The sequence below is a fragment of the Myxocyprinus asiaticus genome, chromosome 7, assembly GCF_019703515.2.
Source record: "Myxocyprinus asiaticus isolate MX2 ecotype Aquarium Trade chromosome 7, UBuf_Myxa_2, whole genome shotgun sequence".
Classification (NCBI taxonomy): domain Eukaryota; kingdom Metazoa; phylum Chordata; class Actinopteri; order Cypriniformes; family Catostomidae; genus Myxocyprinus; species Myxocyprinus asiaticus.
Genome location: NC_059350.1, coordinates 15,678,078 through 15,699,342, shown reverse-complemented (window position 1 = coordinate 15,699,342; position 21,265 = coordinate 15,678,078). Strand labels below are relative to the sequence as shown.

The following is a 21,265-nucleotide window of genomic DNA, read 5'->3' as shown; positions in this document are numbered from 1 at the left end:
CCGCGTGTTTCCAGCGCTGTGAAGGCCATTGCGTGGCAAAAAACTTGGTTCCCCACAGCCCCAAAAACTTGCTGGTCTCTACACAGGAACCGATTATGTCGGGGGGCGGAGGGTGTGAATACTGTGTGTTAAGTCACCAAGTGTTTTCCAAACAACAACAGTAGCTACCATCTGCAGCAAGGAGTACTTTTTCAATCTATACCAACAATAAAAACCCCACAAAAATGACAAAAATTGAAAGTGTTCAGGAAACACGGAGGAAACGAGCACTCTACTTGAGGAGATCCAATATAAATTAGAGAGATTGCAATGGAAAAAAAAAAGTTTATAAGGAGAACGGTAAGAGATGATGCACATCAGCTTCAATCAGACAACTGACCAAATCAAACAAATTAAAAAAAAATTAAAGAGAGTAAAGGAAGCATGAGAGACCCATGCAAAAGACTTGGACTCTGTGCTCGGACACAGACCATCCAGCTAACTAACCGGGGCATTGAATTCAGTCTCGCTGCAGATAAACACAGAATCGCTGGTGTCTTCTGCAGCTGATCTCGGTAATTAATTATATTTGTCAACTTTGTTAGCTTTCTGAACAGTCTTCTCATCCTGTTGTGTGCATTGTTTTGTTCAGTAAGGGAAATACTCACTAGAAGATCACTGCTAACTGTTATGTAAACCGGTAGGATTCTCAATCAAGACGTAAACATAATATTATATACAATGGCAAAAATCAAAATATAACCATCCGGTACACCAATGTTAATAACGATTCACTGTTACGGTTTATAGTACTTCACAAGATAAGCCATTTTAAAAAGTTTATACATAACCATGTAATTATGTTACCTGCCGTGAACCAGCCGAGCACAGGCTTGGTACGAGAACCATCGCCATTTCTGTGGAAAAGGGCTAATTGAGACTTGGGGGTGGCTCTTTTCACTTGGTCCAGGAAACGACCACCTAACAACTACTCAAAACAACCTAGGAACCACCGAGAAACCATCCAGAACACCCTAGTTACTGCAAAGCAATGCAACAATGCAACATTTTAACTTCTTCATCAAACTATATCATAATGTTGCGTGTGACACCAGACTACCTAAAACTGACTGCTCAATAAACAACACCTCACCATTCATATTCAAAAACCATTCCAAAAAACATTTGTTAGTTGAAACATTAGCTCTGTGATATTAGCCCTACATACTCACACATACCATTTCCCACCTCTCTCCCTTTGATCACCCACAAATAAATTACAGCCGTCACAGCACTACGAAAATGGCATGACTAACAAGCTTTTAAAAACCATGCTAAAGTTTCATAATACTAATATGCCAATAAGCCTTAATAGGAGTATGCAAACTTGCCCATTCTGCCACCTGTGTATAAAAAAAAGAAAAAGAGAAAAAGAAAACCAAACCACTGGATGCACTCTGATCTCTATGAATGTGTGTCCAAGGAAGCCAGTGTGAGAAAGCATTTACTGTTTACCTTCATAAGCAACCATAATTATGGCTAACTGCAATTCCATCCCCATTCATGACTTTCCAAAGAAAACAACCACCACTCTTTAATTGATAACCTCATGGCCTGTCTATTGTCTGAAACATCCAATATGATGCCAACTTTAAAATGCATTATCAAATCAAAATCTCACTGTTTCTCATCTCCAAATGGTAGTCCGTGCAGCCAGAGTTCAACCAAAAATGTTAATTCTGTCATCATTACTCTCCATGTTGTTCCAAACTCATATTACTTTTTCTTCCGTGGAACACTAAGTCACATTCACATTCACTTTCACTACATGAAATAAAAAAAGCATTAAATGTGAATAACATTTATGGTGATTAAATGATGATGGAATTTACATTTTCAGCAGCTATCCCTTTAATCTACTTTATTACGAAATACAATCGCTGGGGTTTGTTATTTATTTTCCAATGCAAAGCATGGCGTACTTATAACAGCGAACTCTGTACAAAATGTTCCCTATGAACAAAAGGGACATGGACAAAATGTCATTTTGTGTCATTTTGTGTGAGCATTGCATCCAAATAGTCTGAATGTAGCCCCTGAGCTAAGCTAGTAACAGGGGCTAGGTTTTAGTATTTTGCAAGCTACTTTACTGCAAGTCTATTACTGTTCTAATTTCTGTGTAACAGCATTTACCACTAAACCACATAGAAGGAGCTGCACTCAAAGGATACAACAGAATAATTCTGATTTGCAGACCTCAGGATATAGAAGCATTAGCAAAGAAGACAACACACAGGGTGTGGTCTTACAGTAAGTAGATGAGGAAACATCACCAGAAGAATTAGCTAATTTTTGGCATAATCACATCTACTACATTCAAAGCTATAAAAAAAAAAAAAAAAGTTTGTTTGGTTTGGGAAAGTATGTAGAGCGAGGTATGGCAAGTGCACTGTGCCCAGATAGCACAGGTTTATCTCAGAGATGTAAGTTTCAAAGCGTTTATCTGGAAAGCATCACATTCTAATTAACATCTGCTAAACAGGAAAAATTTTCAAACTTTGTAAATCATTAAAAAAAATGACATCCGTAAGGAAAAGTCGTGTATTGCAAATGAGAATACAACCTAAAAATACGTCTTCCAGGTGTAAAGACACACCCATCAAATAGACATCTGGGTGAGGTATGTGTGCTATTAGGGTGTATCTAAATGACAGTTACATAAAGCCACACACACATTTATCAGCTAACAAGTTAATTAAACTGAAGAGCAAAACTACAGTATTGCCCAATAAGTTCAGCTCAGTGTTTCCCCTAGGATTATTTTTCAGCAGCAGTGCTGTTGTGTGCTCGTCCACGAGCCCGTAACGCAAGACCTGTATTTACACGCAGCAGTGGATGAATAGTTAAAAATGACCTTAGAATCATTATAGATGGATTATTCATGTTCGCCTTGTCATATGTGTGTTTATTTACTGGGAGCTTTAGACACTTGAAAAAAAAAAAAAAAAATTTACACTGGCAGCCAAAAGTTTGGAATAATGTACATATTTTGCTCTTATGGAAAGAAATTGGTACTTTTATTCACCAAGGTAGCATTCAACTGATCACAATATATAGTCAGGACATTAACAATGTGAAAAATTACTATTACAATTTGAAAAAAAAAAAAAAATCTGAATTTCTTAAACTACTTCAAAGAGTTCACACAAAAAATCCTCCATGTACAGCAATGACAGCTTTGCAGATCCTTGGCATTCTAGCTGTCAGTTTGTCCAGATACTCAGGTGACATTTCACCCCACGCTTCCTGTAGCACTTGCCATAGATGTGGCTGTCTTGTCGGGCACTTCTCCCATACCTTACAGTCTAGCTGATCCCACAAAAGCTCAATGGGGTTAAGATCCATAACACTCTATTCCAATTATCTGTTGTCCAATGTCTGTGTTTCTTTACCCACTCTAACTTTTTCTTTTTTCTGTTTCAAAAGTGTCTTTGCAATTCTTCCCATAAGGCCTGCACCCCTGAGTCTTCTCTTTACTGTTGTACATGAAACTGGTGTTGAGTGGGTAGAATTCAATGAAGCTGTCAGCTGAGGACATGTGAGGCGTCTATTTCTCAAACTAGAGACTCTGATGTACATATCCTCTTGTTTAGTTGTACATCTGGCCTTCCACATCTCTTTCTGTCCTTGTTAGAGCCAGTTGTCCTTTGTCTTTGAAGACTGTAGTGTACACCTTTGTATGAAATCTTCAGTTTTGTGGCAATTTCAAGCATTGTATTGCCTTCATTCCTCAAAACAATGATTGACTGACGTTTCTAGAGAAAGTGGTTTCATTTTTTTTTTTTGCCATTTTTGACCTGATACTGACCTTAACACATGCCAGTCTATTGCATACTGTGGCAACTCAAAAACAAACACAAAGACAATGTTAAGCTTCATTTAAAGAACCAAATAGCTTTCAACTGTGTTTGATATAATGGCAAGTGATTTTCTAGTACCAAATTAGCAATTTAGCATGATTACTCAAGGATAAGGTGTTGGAGTGATGGCTGCTTGAAATGGGGCCTGTCTAGATTTTATCAAATTACTTTTTTCAAATAGTGATGGTGCTGTGATGGTGATGTCCTGACTATACTTTGTGATCAGTTGAATGCCACTTTGGTGAATTAAATTACCAATTTCCTTACAAAATATTAAAATCTGTACATTATTCCAAACTTTTGGCCACCAGTGTATATATACTTTTTGTCCTTAATTAAAAACAAAAAAGCAAAACGTAATGATAGAAACTAATAATAACAGTGACATTATTATATATTGTATATTTTGTTGCTGAAATGATCATTTACAGTATAGCATTGATTTTGACTTAGGATGCAACAGTAACATCTGTAAAGAAAAGTTTAACACACCTAATTTGTAAAGAGCTAAACTGAAATATTCTGACAGTGCAACTTAGTTGGGACTCCTACTAATTAACTACATTCATGTCTTTGAATTTCTGAAGGTAAACAAAGCCAGTTACTTTTTTCATACAAATCAAAGAGCAGATTCTAAAAAAGATTTTACATAGAAGAAAACTGATTGCTTGGTCCACAATAATTATGAAAAATTGCCATAGTTCTTCCATAGTCTCCATATTTTTAACAGTGATATTTGCTATGCCACAGGTAATCACTGGTAAAACCACTAATGATAGTTAACTTTTTTATTTTTTTTATTTATGAAAAGACAGAAACTATACATTTAGAAAATATGAAAACAAAATATAATCTTTTTGAAATTGACAATTGTAACAGAAAAAAAGTATAATTGGGCTATATATATATACATTTTTGTTAGGGTGGTGATGTGTGGATTGTACAGCCTTCTGTGCTTGACACAATGTTTTTTTGTTTTTTTTTTCTGGTCAGTGTTTTTTATAATGGTGAGCCGTTAAATATGGTTTTAAACTCATATAATCACCAAGACACTAATAGTTTTTACAGAGGTTTACAACAGCCAAACTCAAATGTGTTCTGTGTCTCACGTAGCGCTTCTCGCAGCGCTGTTTGCAATAACTACTCTGTAGTTGCACCGGTGCGACCTCTAACAAAACGTAATCACACCGACGCTTTATTCGCAGTCTGGAGCCCTATTTTAATTGTATTTCTACTGCCCTTGCCAATTAATTTATCCAAGTAAAAGACTTTCCACTTGGAGAGGTAGGCAAGTCTACCTTGTCGACTATCTTGCTTCTCCGTTGTGTACACACTCGCAAACACTGGACTGCTAAACGGTGATGTCAATGTGAATACGTGCATGTATTTGAGTGTATATATGATGGGGTCCCTTTCGCTTCATACCAGCCACATTCAACTTACTGGGGCTAGCAAGTGTTACTTTGCGTCAAGAATATTACTGAACCATGTAAAATATCAGTAGCGGTGCTCATAATTCAAGAGCAGGGGTATGTTGAATACATATAGGGAAATACATATAGAGAGTTGCTACACTCAAAATGCATTATCCAATCAAAAACTTGACACTCCTCAACTCCAAATGAGAGTCTGCACACCCAGAGCAGAAATTTCTCCTTTTTGATATTATTCATTAATTACCTTAACTCATTCCTCTCATTGAACCTTTCATCTCTTTTTACACATTTTCCATAATTCAAACTCTCTTTTACTTAATATCTAAAATATTTCTCCCATTCTCTCTTTTTCTGTCCCTCTACCTCTCTTTGCTTTTTCTGTAGCATTTTCCTCAGGCTCCAAAAGAAGCAGCCATCATAAATCTGCCCCTTTATTGCTTCTGAGGAAAGAGAGAGACCAGGAAGACAGGGAAGGGAGGGGAGATGCAGGAGAGGAAAAAAAAAAAAAAGAGGAGAAAAGGGGTGGAGGAATATCTCATTTCAGAGCAAGAGCTACATAAACCCAATAATACAGATGTATAAAATGAAAGGAGGAGAGAGAGGGTTTCTGGGAGGGGCTGAGGTTGTCACCATTAATGAGAATAATTTACAGTTCAAAAGCTAGCAGACTCGAGACCTCTCTGTAACTGAGACCACCACCATCACCCATCCAGTAACGAAGGCAATTCAACACTTTTGGGCTGAGATACAATGAAATCTTTACGCAAATAGTAGCTACAGTAAGAAACCATGCTAAATGATATTATCATGCAACAAATAATATACGATAAATTTACAGATTTCACACCTCTTATTAGTTGTGGATTAAAGGACAGTGGTTATCACCTTCAGTTAAAAGGCAGTGACATTTGAGTTAACAGAAATTATCATTTGAACATCCTCAATCCCGGAAACTGAAAGAAGAGCGGTTAATATCTTTTTTCCATGAGATGGTTAATATGAGAGAAAGGGATTTGGCGGCCACAGGGACATCGGCTGCTAGCGCATAGGCATAAATATATTAGAATTGATAGAGTCGATTTCCTTTTCCAAGAGCTAGCTGTTGCTCAGGGTAACAGGCACCATTACCATCCCACTGCACAACACGGACATAAAATATAGAATTATGGGTGAGGAATTATCAGTTTGACTCATAGTATGTCTCTAGGCATAGTAGGCAAACAGTCCACTGTTAAAGTGTTATCTCTTGAAAAAGGTGCAAACAAAATGGATGGCATTTTGAAAATGGCAATCAGTTTTAGTAAAATGATGGCCAGCATATAATGTACCATTGAGCCTGTCAAAGCAATTTCAGAAAATGCAATATTAACACAGACTAACAAAGACTTGCTGGCAGAGCCCTAAAAAGGACACTAACTGTACAGCTCATGGACAATTCAAAGAGATGACTGCGAATTTCTTGAAGATTAGCTCTCAAATATTCAATTCACAAACCACAATTGTAGCCCTGGGTAGGGTTGCACCAGCTGTGCATAAAGTCTCACTTAAGTTGAGATGTAAAGTTCCCACTAAGGGCTAAGTAACTACTAGTTAGTTTGTAACTAAGTCAGTGCACCAACTGTTCTTAAGGCAAGACTTAACTAGTAGGTCATAAGCTCTACGTAAAGTAACGTGTAGTCGCATAATATGATGTTTACTCATATTGATCCAATAAGCAGTCTTCAAATTTGTACGCAGAAGTGTTAAAAAATTGTGAATTTCATTTTGATCTTGTTACGGTTGATGTTCAAACATTGTTTGCTCATGTAACTGTCAGCTGTATAAATTATATCCCCACTGAAATACGATACTTAATAAAAAAAGATTTCATTAATGGTATATTTAGCCTATGTAAATAACAATATTGAATAACTGTATCGAAAATGAATAAGGGGCAATAAATAAATAAATACTAATACCACAGGCTGGAAAAATAAACATTTATTAATTTTAATATCGTATATATTTTGTATATGTTGAATCATGACACCGGATGGCGTACACAGGAAAGTGCACCATTAGATTGGTTTCATGCTGAAGAGGTAAGGTTTTTACATAATGTTTTCTCCCATAAATGTAAACGAGTGTAAATGCCAACATCATATATGTCGAAAGGACTGAAGCCTGTCAACCAAAACATGAGCTCATTGATGTCTTTAAATGAGTCTGCTTTTTTATTCCATCCATTACTCCTGGTCGGAGTCTTCCATAAATATTTAGTTTATACGTAGGGTTACGTTCTAAAATTAATGGTGCAACGCTCACATATTTAGTAGTGCATAAATTGCGACTTAGTACCCATTAACTTACATATAGCTGGTGCAACCGGCCCCTGGAGCATAAAGCTTGTTACTTAGCATTCTCTTGCCATAAAATTGAACAAATTCAATGCTAGGATCTTACCTGTACATGCTGCTGCATAGTGCCATACGGCAAGCCTTGACTCAGCACTTTTTGCTTGATCAACATCATCCTCTTCTGTTCCTCATTTAGATGGGATGTCTGGCTGGGTATTGGACCTGGAGCTTGTGGTGGGCCACCCCCTTGCCCTGCAGCACCCTGCATGTAGGGCATCATCGGGTTTTTAGCTGGATTGGCCATGGGAGGCGTCATCCGCTGACTCATGTGGTCTACTCCACTAAAATGGGTCAGCGGCTTGGTGTTGTTATAAGAGAGCTGCTTATTGAGGTTGTTTTGGGCAGCCAAGTTATTAGATTGCTGCTGTGGCTGCTGGTTGAGCATATTCATGTGGTTCTGTGGGAGGTAGTTGTTCATGCTTGGTGTTTTTGGCCCCATTGTGCTGCTGGAATTGAAAGCCTGTGGATACATCATGGGGCTATTTGGTTTGTCTGGGTTAAAGGGTCCACTGTATGGGCTTGTTGGTGCTCCTGCAGGTGACCAGCTTGCTGTCTGGGACTGCTGCTGGTGCTTCTGTTGGATAAGTTTGGCACGTTGCTGTTGTTGGGCAGCCATTTGCTTCAGCTGCTCGGCCGGGGAAAGTTCAGAGTTTGGTGGGACAGCAACAGGCCCACCTCCACCTGCAGTTCCTCCTCCAGGGCCCACTGCTGCTCCTTGTGTTGATACCACAGGGCCAACACCAGGACCTGCATTCATCATATATCCATTCCCAGGTCTTAGGGCCTGCGTCTGAGCCTGGGTAGGTGTTTGTGGAGACCGGGCCACACAGTTTGCGGGCGATCCTGATGGCATTCCAACTGCTGGTGACTGCTGCAAGGGTTGCTGGGGTGGTGTACCATTGGCAGCAGTTGCAAAAGGGGGACCAGAGGAAGATGGCCGTACTTGAGGTGAGCCCATGGGTATCTGGCCACACTGTGGTTGTGGTGTACTGTTGGGTGCCGTAGCTACAGGGTTTGGTGCTGGGTCTTGTGTAAGCTGCGTTTGTTCTGTCGTGGCCCGTGTGAAGTCACTAACTTCCTTCTTCTCCTCAAAGTCCTCATTGAAGAGGTCATGCATGTCATCTTCAGGCACTGTGTTTGCCAGCTCATCAATCAGTTCTTGCCATTCCTGGTCATTCAGATTGATGTCAGAAAACAGCTTGTTCTGATTTGAAAGCGATGTATCCGATGATTCTATTCCACCAGCATCGTCCAAAGGCTCTTGTTTCATGTCCTTTAATAGGCTAAAGCCATCGTCCAAATCCAATGAACCATTCAGTTTAATGTCAGGCATTCCACCGTTCTTGCCTAAATCCTCAGGTCGTCCGGTAATGTGGTTAGTACCAGCACTGCCATTGCCGGTTCCATTGTTTGTGGAGGCATTGTTGTTGCCCAAAGGCAAGGTAGGTTTGATGTCCATTTGATGTAGTGGGGAAATGGGAGGGAGGCTTCCCAGGGAGTCCATTCCAGTGCATCCTTCCTTACGTAGTCTCTTTGTTGTGGGAGAGTAGCTCCCATCACTGAGCCCATTTTGGTCACCATTTAATGGAGACCGGGCACTGTCCAATTTCCTCTTCACTGTCTCCTGGAGCTGTGTGAGAGAAAGTAAAAGAGAGAGAGAGAGAGAGAGAGAGAGAGAGAGAGAGAGAGAGAGAGAGAGAGAGAGAGAGAGAAGAACAGTTAGGTCACTTCAGGTTTATATAAGAACACCACATTTTCTGAAGATTGTTGTCCGAGACTCACAACATCCTATAAGGTTACCTAGTGAAGCAGTTTCTGGATGTAAAAATAGTCAGGGATGGTAGTATTCAAAGAATTATTTACTTTTTTAATAGAAGAGGCAGGTAAAATTGGTTTAAAGTCCAGACAGCAAAAGTGTACATGCGTAATATGTACTTGATATTAAAACACTCCATAATGAAACATGTTTGGTGCCAATGATCATTACATTACTGTGGTTTCATGTAAAAGAATTCAACAAACTTTAAAAATGAGCTACTCTCAAGATACTACTGAGAGAACCTTCTGACTGAAAGCACTTTACAGCAGGTATTTTGCAAGCTGATTTGTGAGGCAGACTAGTTTATTTAATTTTTACTTTAGCTTTAATATTTTTGGAGCAGTGGTGCATTTAAGGAAATGAATTAAGAGATGCAGCTTCTCATATAGGGTATGAGTGTGATCATTCAGCATCTCATGCAATAAGCATTACATTTTTAATAGAATGTGTACAGTTAAAAAGTAGCTTATCCTTTAAAAACAAGATCAACATGACCCACACATTTTTATTCTGTTGCACTCTGTCTTGCTTTTTTTTTTTTTAACACTAGAACGCTTCCTTTAGGCACGACTCATAAAAAAAACATGTCTTATCAGGGTCTGGTGGATTCTACACAAGCCTTTCAAATTATTCAGGGCTTCCTGAAGAATAACTAGTCGTTTTTTTTTTTTTTTTACTTGTCGAAATATGTAGTTTTACAAATTCCTATTCCACAAATATACAAACTTCATCACTTAACTGATAATCACTGATAGAGAATAAAATGGTGACAAATTTCATTTATCACCTTGTCACCACCGAGAGAGAGAGAGAGAGAGAGAGAGAGAGAGAGAGAGAGAGAGAGAGAGATTAACTAACAGTTGACAAAGTTGATTGTTCACACATAAGCACACTCTCATCCCACGATGCTCTCCTGCTTAATTTGTCCCAGCCATTAAGCAGAGTCTAAGCTGCAACTTTAAAGCATGCTAGAGACAAAAACATATGTACACACAGACACACGTCAACAGAGGTAAGGGATGGGCGACATGCGTTAAAAATGCCATCACTACCGTATACTCTCATACATAATATACCATAATTATGGAGGAATAAGAACCACAACCACTTGTAAATTCTCTCTATAATATGTTGACAAAACTGTGAATTAAGTGTTCCAGAAGTTGTTCCACAAATAATTTAAGCATTCCATTCTGCCACTTTGCAGACAGTCCATTTTCTTGCTCCTATTGCAGGGCTGCGTGGTGGGGAATGAATAACAGCAAATATTGACTCGGAAAAAGAGTGATAGATGCCTCTTCAGAGGTGAGGATAGAAAAGAAGGTGAAAAGCTTTTCTCATCATCTCTCCTCATCTTTCCTTTTGTGCTAATGATTCTCACAGTGAACACATAACAGTGTGTTAATTATAGAGGTGAAGTGTGTGTGTGCGTTTTTGCATTAAACAGAGCGTAGATGAACCGTAAGAACATTAGTGACAACATTTCCCCATACACAATAGCAGGATCCCACCCACCTTCTTTGCGTATACTAGTGGACGTCAATGTGTGCGTATCTGTGTGTGTGTGTGCACGAGTGTTAGAAATCTCACACACGCTACTTCACCTGAAACATGTCAAATGAGATTCTGAAACAACAAGATTCATGGATCTTCTCCCCAGCTCTCCTCTGAGGCAATACGTCTACTCCCCCTCCCTCTGTCTCTCTCTGCATTCCTCACTCCATCTTTCTCTCTGTCTTTCTCTACATGACCACAAGAACAGCAAGATCATGATGGCAAACAAGAAAGAACAATGTTTGCTGGCTAGCTTTATGCAAAAGGAGATAAGCATGATAAAATTGGGCATACACACAAAACACTGACAACGTCTGTCGTCGTGCATGTATGTAAGGGGCCGGTCACACTGGATGTGTTCTTGCACAAAAAAAAGCTAGATGAAGTGGAACAGAATAGAACAAAACGCAGGTGTCTCCAGAATTAGCAAGACACCGAATAAACAGCGAGATGTGTTGCAATGGTCAAAAACATCAGCCTAGTGCATGTTTACATAGAAGAACAATATAAACAAACAGTACAGATGGACACAAGAACACATACTGTGTGAATGACCCCTAAGACTGTTACAATTTCTGGCTATGGATAGCAGACACATTAGCCATACAAAATAAAAGCCATGCAAATGCTAATGCAAAATGAAATGTGCACCTTGCAGTCATGTTGACTGTAGATCTGCGCGAGGTCTCAATTTTCATTGTTACACCTCTGCCGTGTGCAACAGCTAAGAGGGTTGTCAAGGCAACCTTCGTCACGATGCCTGTCAATATTCATGGTGTTTATCATGCCATAAAGACGATTAGGCTGAGTGTCACTCATATGGAGGGAGTGAGTGACGGATGGATGGATGAGAGAGAGAGAGAGAGAGAGAGAGAGAGAAGGAAATAAAGAGACAGCGATGGAACAATGTTGCTCAGACACAATGCTGTGTTCAGATTAGAATACTACCATACTCCTCTTACTATTTCTGCAGTATATAGAATGTATACTGTGCACAGTATGCACATTTTCTGCATGTGTAGTACATTTGCTAAAATACGGACTGTCGAAAGTTTACATTTTCATTTCTGAGATGCCTCGTGATGAGGTAATATGACAATGTACCCTACAATCTTTTGAAATGTTTATTGTGGAATAATGCCTACCATTTCACTTACTATAAAAAAATAGTAGGCAGTGTACAGTGTATACTATGCAGTATTCAGTAAGTAATAAGCTAGTATTCCATTTCGAACATAGCCTTAGGCCCCGTCCAAACTACTACCTTTTTGTCTGAAATCGTATCGATTTAGCTACTTTTACGCCTCTCATCCACACTAAAACGGCATTTTCCTCCACTGAAAATGGAACATTTCAAAAACAATCTCAATAACCGCATACTTTGGGAAAATGACGTTACCAAACTGAAAACAGATTAGTGTAGATGCGACCTTAGGCCATGTCCACAATAAAACGTTTTGTTTGAAAACGCATCAATTTTGCTACATTTTGGCCTTCAATCCACATTGAGATGCCGTTTTTGTCCAGCGAAAACTGAGCTTTTCTAAAACGCTCTCCCAAGTGGATACATTTGAAAACGCCACCTTTGAGTTATAGTGTGGACAGGGAAAATGGAGATGTTTAAAAACGATGATGTATTTGTTGTCATGTGGCGCAGTCATGTGATCCAAAGCAAACTAGATGGCGGCCCATGTTGAAGCAACATTGTTGTTCTTGCTATCCACTTTGATAGCGTTGTTAAAGATAAACGTTCCTTTGTACAACCTTTACATTGCATTCCTTCAAAGGTGACGGGAAGTTTACTTGGAATTGCTGTCTGGCGGCAGAACAGGTGGACAATTGATTTCAGACCATACATGGAAATGACGCAAGGCCACACTTCTTGCTTGTTTTTTTTTTGTTTTTTTCTGCATGTGCAGGAAATGATCCGTTTTCACAAATTTCAGTGAGGACCAGCAACTTTTGGAAAACATTTGAAAATGGCAGTGTGGACTGAAAGCATTCAGAAAACACCATTTTCACATTTATCCGGATTAATGTGGACATAGCCTAATACATTTTACGGATGTGGCCTTAAGTGTCCCTCTCATTGCCTCATAAATTCATTGATGACTTGATTTAGCTTTCCCTCACTGCGCTTCTGCACCCTATTGGTCTATGCCTGTGATTTTTCCCCTCAAAGTGGCACGATTGATATCAAAAATGACTGTCTTCCTGAAAGGCTCTGCATGCTAAGCGAGGCGTAATTAGGTATGTTTAGCACCAACCCCTGCACGCAGACATCCTTACCGACGTCTGGGTTGAGCGCATTCATGGTACGGATGGCGTCATTACCGACACACAAAGCTGCAGACAGAAAATCAGCTAGCTAGCTAGCAGCGTTCGGCTCAAAAATGCCGTAATAGGATGAGAGCAGCAAGAAAACCTCCCCTAAGCCTAAACTAGCATGACAGGGTTAAGAAAACCCACAACAGAGTCAGAAACAGAGGAAGAGAGGGGAAAAAAAAAAGAATGTGTGTGTATGTGTGTGTAGAGAGGGAGGCTGATGTTTGTTTTTCTCCATTTCACTGCCTATTAATGTGTTCAGTGGCTCACGCAAACACACTCCCTCTTTCCTGCTCTCTTCACAGTCACCATGTGGGAGAGCAGAGCACATGGATGAAGGGAGGGAGAGAAATACAAGAGGGAGGGAGGGAAAGACACAAGAGCTCTTCAGACAGATGGTAATGCTTTCAAGTGACTACAGAGAGAGAGAGAGAGAGCGAGCGAGCGAGCATGGAGTGAACCACCAAGGTGCAGTTGTTATAGCAACCTCCTGATCCTGAAGCCCCTCCCCCCAGCTCATGGGCTGAGTGCATTGGACACTTCTGCCAATAATCTCACACTTTCTCTCTTGTGGTCTTTCGCCCTAATGTTTTCTTTCCTCTTTCATGTTCTATGCCTACCTTCTGCTTTTCGCTCATCTATTGTCATTCTATCGCATTTTGTCTCCTGTTCTTTATTTGTTAATCTCTGTGTACTTTTCTTTCTCAACGTATGGGGTTGATTGTCACAAAACCTGTCAAGAGAATGTCTTGGTCATATTTAACCCAAAATCTATAAAAAATTAAAAAATTAAAATATTTAATTATATTTTGCTTAAAGAAAATGTAGCCTATATTTAGGCACATTAAGATTTTTGGCATTGTGACATTTTCAGTGCACTTAAGCATATTCTACCTCCCAATTTTCATTAATGTGTCCAGAAGTTTTACTATTCAATTATGATTCTCATTAATGCAAACACAGACATTTTTGGCTGTATTTCAATTAAAAAGATGCTGTTGTACAATCATTTTGTAAATTAAAATTAGCAAAAATGAAAAGGCAGTACCAAGAGAGTATGTAGTACCACTTTGATGTATAAATACTGCTGTCAGTCAATTAGAATATTTAGGGCCCTATTTTAAGCGAACAAGCGCTAAGCGCAGCACAATGTCTTAACTCATAAGCACAAAGTCAATGGGCATGGCCATTAAGTATTGGTATTTACGTGCAAGCATGCGCTAAGTGTAGGCGCAAGTGGGTTTGGCAAAATTGAGCACGCAAAGTGCTTATCTGGTCAATGGAGGTTCTTCTCTGACACTGTCTCCGTCCTACTCTACAGTCCATTCCCTGTCAAGCACCAGTGATATAAACAAAGACAGTACATTCATAAGAAGTTGGTAGTGCAAATGGACTGTATGCAATGGAATGGAAGAATAAAAATATGGATTTACATTATTTTGTGCGTCCTTGTTAAATGGGACACAATCCTTTTATACGCATGGAAAATGTGGTTCAGGATATGGATGTAGGCTCGGTTAAATTACAGAGAATGTAAGTATTATTAATAATTTTCATCTACTGACACACAAATCATGGCTAGTATGAACAGTGATTGTATCGGCACACACTTCACTTCACTTCTACATACACCCACAGTTTGTGCACCTACACCCACAGTAGCGCAACACTCCCACACATGCCCATTTGCGCTTTGCTCTGGCATGAAAATTGCACTTACAATTAGCACACTCACGAAAATTGGATAAGACACTGCGCACGGTCGTAGTGCGCTGTGCTGCACTTTGCGCACTCACGAAAATAGAGCCCTTTAGCAGAATTTAAAAGTGCTGAAATTTGACTCTTTATATACTTTTCTGTCTAAATGCATTTAGTTCTCTCTTAGAAAATAAAAACAATGTAGCAATAATGTTTTATTAACATTTTCCAAACAAAATATTTCACATATTCCACATATGTACAAAGACAGAAATGCACTAAAATAGCACCAATTCAAGTAACATTAACACTTCCCAAAGCCCAAGTGGGACTAATTGAAATAATTAGTAATAAAATAATAAATAATAATAAATTGATCGCATGCGTTAAAGTGTTAATTTAAATAATAGGCTATTTATAAAACAGTAACTTTATATTTTTACACCCTACACAATGACTGTTTCACCTTATTGTGCCCATGGAGTGTAAAGGGCTGCACCTAACAAAACCTCAAGGATATTTCCAGGTAAAAGAATGTAAAATTATGTCTTTACCTAAATCATAGTTTGGGACAAATCAGTCTATAGTTAATCAGAACATAACATATTGCAGATTGAAAAAGTGTAAGGACTAGCAGCATTGCCTGATAACCTTGTCTGAGATTCACTGATATTCAGAAAGATGTGACAGTGGATTTCCATGCTATGAACTACAGTCGTATGTACAAACACAGACAGGCAGATACACACAATCAGACAACAACAGGTCTTAACTGACCTCGAAACACATGCCTCAGGCTCTGCAAGGCTCGTGTGTACAGCATGTGTTGGAGGCTAATCCAAATGTGTTTCTATATGTGTGTGTGTGTTTAATCCTCAAGCAGCATTATCACAACATCCCTTCTCATATGTATTTTAATAGCAAGATTATTCCTGTTATAGTGATGTACAGCTTCCGAATATTACATATTTGTTGAGATGAGTTTGAAATGCACTTTATGTTGATGCATGTAATGTAATAGTGCAGGTATTAAGTTAAAATGTTGATTTAGTAATTAGAGATTTTTTATTTATTTATTTATTTTTTTGTTAAGGACCCTGATGAAAATTGACCATTGTTTTACTAGAGTAATACTGTAGTAACTATGACTGCTTTCACCATTGTTTTCCAAGCAGAAATAATGGTTGATACAATTAAGCATGGTTTTATAACAGTAATACTGTAGTTTCCATATAGTAACCATGACAGTAACCATGTTGATTTTGTGGTTACTATGATTAGTATGGTTATTATTATTATGGTTACTGTTGTAAAACCATGATTGTTATTTAAGGGCAAACCTGTTGAACTGTTACCAAATAGAGTACTCTTTGGATTTTTCTGAACAAAGCAAATACCGAACCATACCGAAACCGTGACCCTAAAACTGTGACACAAACCAAACCGTGAGAAATTTAACCATTACACACCTAAAATAGATCCAGAAAAGATTAAAACAATCACACATCAGCATGCAAATATTACAATGACGATGTCTTGCTTAGATTTTGAATGCTGAACATTCCATCAATGCAAGTCAACTGGACATTTTCAAAGTTTATTGTTGAACTGTATTAGGTATAAATTTTGTAGTGCTGCAACTAGGGCTGTAACGATAATGGAATTTGGCTGACGGTTAATTGTCAATCAAATAATTGCAATCATGACGATTAATTGTCTGTTTTTGGGTTATGTCACGATTATTTCTCGATTAATTGTCATGTAAATTGTCATATTTCTTAAGGTGCAGAAGTAAAATTAAGAAGTAATTTTTCCATATTTAACTTAATATACAAAAATAATAAAAAAGGGACATATAATTTCCTTTTAAGGCTTTAGAAACTTATGAATGACATGAAAAATAATTTTTACATTTACATTATTGTTTTTGGAACTTGTATAAAAAGTTATATTTTATTTCTTTATAAAAAAATATAATTTAAAATATATTTTTAATTGTATTTATATAACATTATATTATATAATGCAATAGTAAACTATTTCTTTCCTAACTGCTTCACTTTCATATGATATTTTAATGCCCTTTGATTAAACGCATGAGTCATGCCGTTCATTGCCGTAAATTGCATTTATATATTCGCTTAAAATTCCATTATTTCAGCATTAAAATGAGATTGGAATTTGAAGAGCAAAATAATCGCTTATAACTGTGGTTAGGTTAAATAACCTTGATCAGACGATTATTTAATAATCGTAACATGCCTAGCTGCAAATAATGATTAAATGGAAGAAATAATCGAAAATTAATTAATTGGATAATATATATATATATATATATATATATATATATATATATATATATATATATATATATATTTCCTGTATTGTATTAAAATGTATTTATAAAATGTTTTTTTTTATTTATTTTTTTTAAGATTTTATGTTATAGGCCTACATTGTATACAAAAAAAGGTTTAAAATATAAATGTTACAACATAAATTGCATGTATTTTTTATTTTATTTTAAACATTATCATGCAAACACCTTTTTTCACGACTGTAAAGTGACATCACTGATGGAGTCTCTCTGTGCACACTGCACATATCCGACTAATCAATAATGAAATCCGGTGTCAATTATATTTATTATCCATTTTAGCGATTAGTGGTTTCAGCACTAACATTTTGCAGCCAATAAAAACAGATAGCACATCTAAGGTTGAAGTTATTTACAAAGCAATGTTTCAATAGAGTTTGTCTTAAATTACAGTACATTAATATAGTGCTGCCTTGCAGGTACTTTAATAACTAGCTTACAATTGTTTTTAACTTGTCAAAAGAAGTTGCACTGCATGATGACTTTTGCATTGTTAGCAATCTATACATGTTGTACATGCTTGAAATAGTGTTGTAGAGAAACTTTGGAATGTTGTGGTTAGCTGAAAAAATGCATTACCTCACTCCTCCTCTCTCTCTCTCTCTCTTCTACCTCTCGCTCACTCTCTCCCTTATAGGTTCCTGTCTGTGGGACACATAGGTTTAAAAATAACTTGCAGCCCAGTACGGTGTTTTTTTGAGTGTGTGTGTGGTGCCAGTAAGTGTGAAAACGGAAGGAGCATCCACTGGCTAACACTAATATAATAAGATATTAATGAGGAAGAGAGAAAGAGAGAGAGAGAGAGGGAGAAAAAGGAGGGGGAGGACAGGAGCAGAAGAAAAGAGGGAGGAGAAAGAGGGGGCATGGAGAGTCAGCACATGAGGCTTCCGCTCGTTGAGCAACACCGCCTCCTCCTAAATGCTGCTAAATACTCTCTCTCTCTCTCTCTCACTGTCTTCCTCCCTCACTGTTAATGGCAGCCTGTTTAAACACTGGCTGAGTGAATGTGTGCGTGCACTGTAGCGCCTGTGTGCATGTTAAACACAGTCCCTGCAATCCTACTCCAATCCAATAAAGCCTTCAGCAGCCCTGCCAGCAGAGACACTTACTGCACCTCACCCAGAGAGAGGAAGAGAGAACAGGAAGTATGGAGAATGATGGAGGCAAGACAAAGAGTGGCAAACACTCATCACAATAAACTTCTCATAATCATCTGTTCATTAGTCATGTTGACGCCGGGCTAAGCTCCACCCACTCATTGCATGTCGTCACATTATATAAAATTTCTAGTCATCCATTTATCACTCTGTAATAAGAGTCTGATGGTAGCTAGTTTGACCTGTGCAGTATGTCTTGCATATATGCAATTAATGCGACAGGTACTGTAGCTACACAGCCTTTGAGTTTCAAAGAAAACAAACAATATGTTTGAAAGGAAATGGCCAACTAAAGACCTTTTCACACCAAGAAAGAAATTAAAAAGCAAGGCCAAATTGAAAACCGTAAAACTATTCACACCAAGACCAACACAAAATATAGTTTGAACTGAACATAGAAGTATTTACTCTGGTACAATAGGTGGAATATACCACAGGTTAAATGAAAAAAGCCAAACAGCCATACAACAAAAGAACAAAGGACAAGTGATGAGCTACATAAAGGTTTGTGAACTGACCAAAAAACAAAATATTGACCCAAAACTTATATCTTATTGGTCTGTCTTCATTCAGACCTAAGTGGATATTGTCCAAAGGAAATATATTGTTTCTACTATAAATCAAGTCTTGTTCAAAATGAACATTTACACCTGATTCAGATCATTGGATGCATTGCTGCCAATCTGAACCAAGTAATAAAACATTATTGAGTGCTTGAAAGAAGTACAGACAAAAAAGAATGGGTAAAGTCTCAATCATATAAACTTGTGTAAATATCTTGGAGAAGCTCATCTGTGGCTTTAATATCAAAGCTGATACTCTTGTAGAAGTTCATTGGCACATCGGACTATGAGCTGCTCTTCCAAGCCATTCAATGAAATGTTTTGTTGATTGTAATATATACTCATCAATTTTAAATCAGATCACAGCTGATCCGGTCGATATGGATGCATAATCCAGACTACAGATTTTATAACAATTTAATCGACTGGATAATCAAGGATAATCCCACACAACATAACACAACATCCACATTATTGCAGACAAATAAATATATGCACATATTGCTAAGACGGCCTCACTGCAAAATTCGATGGAAAAAGGGGTTGAAATCTAGCCATATCAAGCCCCTCTCACAAAAGATAGACTTATTATTGAACAAAGCTGATCATACTGGAAATCAGCATGTTGCTTCTGAAAGTTCATGTACCCTGAAATCAACCCTATTCTGCCGAAGTACTGACAAGCGCCCTCCCCCATCAGACATTTTTGCATCAATTCAAATTTGAACATGTTTACATTCTCCCATGGCGTTACTGACAGTGCATTGCAAGAGCAACCTCTGAGAAACAGGTTCTGGTCCCATAGAAACCAAGTAGTCATCCTATTCACATAAACAATGTTGAGTGTGATTCTGGGGTTGCATTTTCACTCTAAAATTACATTTTTACTCTACTGATTGTTAGGTTTAATAAAAGGTTGGGGTTTGCATTAATAAAATATGCATTCTTGTTGACTTTTTCATCTCTTACAATTACATCATTTAAAAACTAAAAATACAGCTTGTTTTTGGCACCACTCTGTTGACATTTACCCAGAAAATGGTTAAGCACAGACCGATTTCAGCAGCAAAACTTTCTACCGCCTGTAGCCAAATTCACAGTGTGAACAGTCTGTTCTGACATCATGGGATCAAGTAAATGAAAAGGAGAGATGGATTACCACTTTTTTTATTGACAGAAATCAAGACAAAACGCCTCTTTCCCAAATTGTACTTGATGTGGACTTGCAGTCTTGGGCCTCGCTTGTGTGTCGGTGAAGTCCACAAGACCTTAGGGTGTACCATTTGTCATTTATTTATTTACTATTTTTATTAATATTATTATTACGAAGGGTGCTCACAAGCACCCCTTTGTGGTAGCGATGCTCTCTTGCCAAACCCACACTACAAAGTGCACCAGCTGTCTATGTGGATGTCAAAAATTATGGACTTCAAGGGCAAGGAGGACAGCAAGGGCTGAAAGTGGCATTTGGGACAGGACCAGAGACAGCAGAAACCGTTACATGAAATTATTGTGGAGGATAAGGGAGAATGGGACCTGTTACTGGCCAAATGTGAACCTGCATCACCCACAAAAGCAACCCAGCTCAGTCTGTCTGGTGCATGTTAGCTAATCAGTACATCACAGTTATGACTTCTTCAAATCTGTATGAGTAGGTTTTAGTGGCCTGTGTACATCATCACATCTATATTCTAATGGTGTTTTAGTGTCTAATTGTGCAGTAATTAGCATCAAATTTACAGGTTAAACTCCTGACATTTATGGGGGAAGGGTTACAGACACCCCCACAACAGCTCTTTATTTCTTTATCGCCCTTCTCACGCCATTCACCTTCCTCTAATGAAGGCAGGAAATTAAAGATACCTCACTGAGTTATCTTTTTGACCACTTTGTAAGTATGAATATGCAAAAGTTTTCCCAAATCGATTAGTCAATGGATTGCTTGAACGACTAAACTAATTTGTCTTAAGGAAGCACACATTGACTTCACTAATCGACTAGTTGGTTGTTGAATGATCATTTGACTAGTTGACCATCGTGA

General features: G+C 38.1%; 1 protein-coding gene across 2 annotated transcripts in view; it reads right to left on the bottom strand.

The window, feature by feature from the left end:
• The window catches only part of maml3 (mastermind-like transcriptional coactivator 3), a 167,930-nt gene that overhangs the window by 62,651 nt on the left and 84,014 nt on the right, over positions 1-21,265 (bottom strand). Inside the window, exons 1-2 of one of the 2 annotated variants that reach the window (XM_051702883.1) lie at positions 11,756-11,867; positions 7,778-9,361 (exon numbers count right to left, since the gene is read on the bottom strand). In XM_051702883.1, the coding sequence (XP_051558843.1) occupies positions 7,778-9,235 (1,458 nt within the window). In that variant the 5' untranslated portion in view covers positions 9,236-9,361; positions 11,756-11,867. Of the gene's footprint in view, positions 1-7,777; positions 9,362-11,755; positions 11,868-21,265 lie in introns of those variants that run through there. The other variant, XM_051702882.1, reaches the window with a different exon arrangement.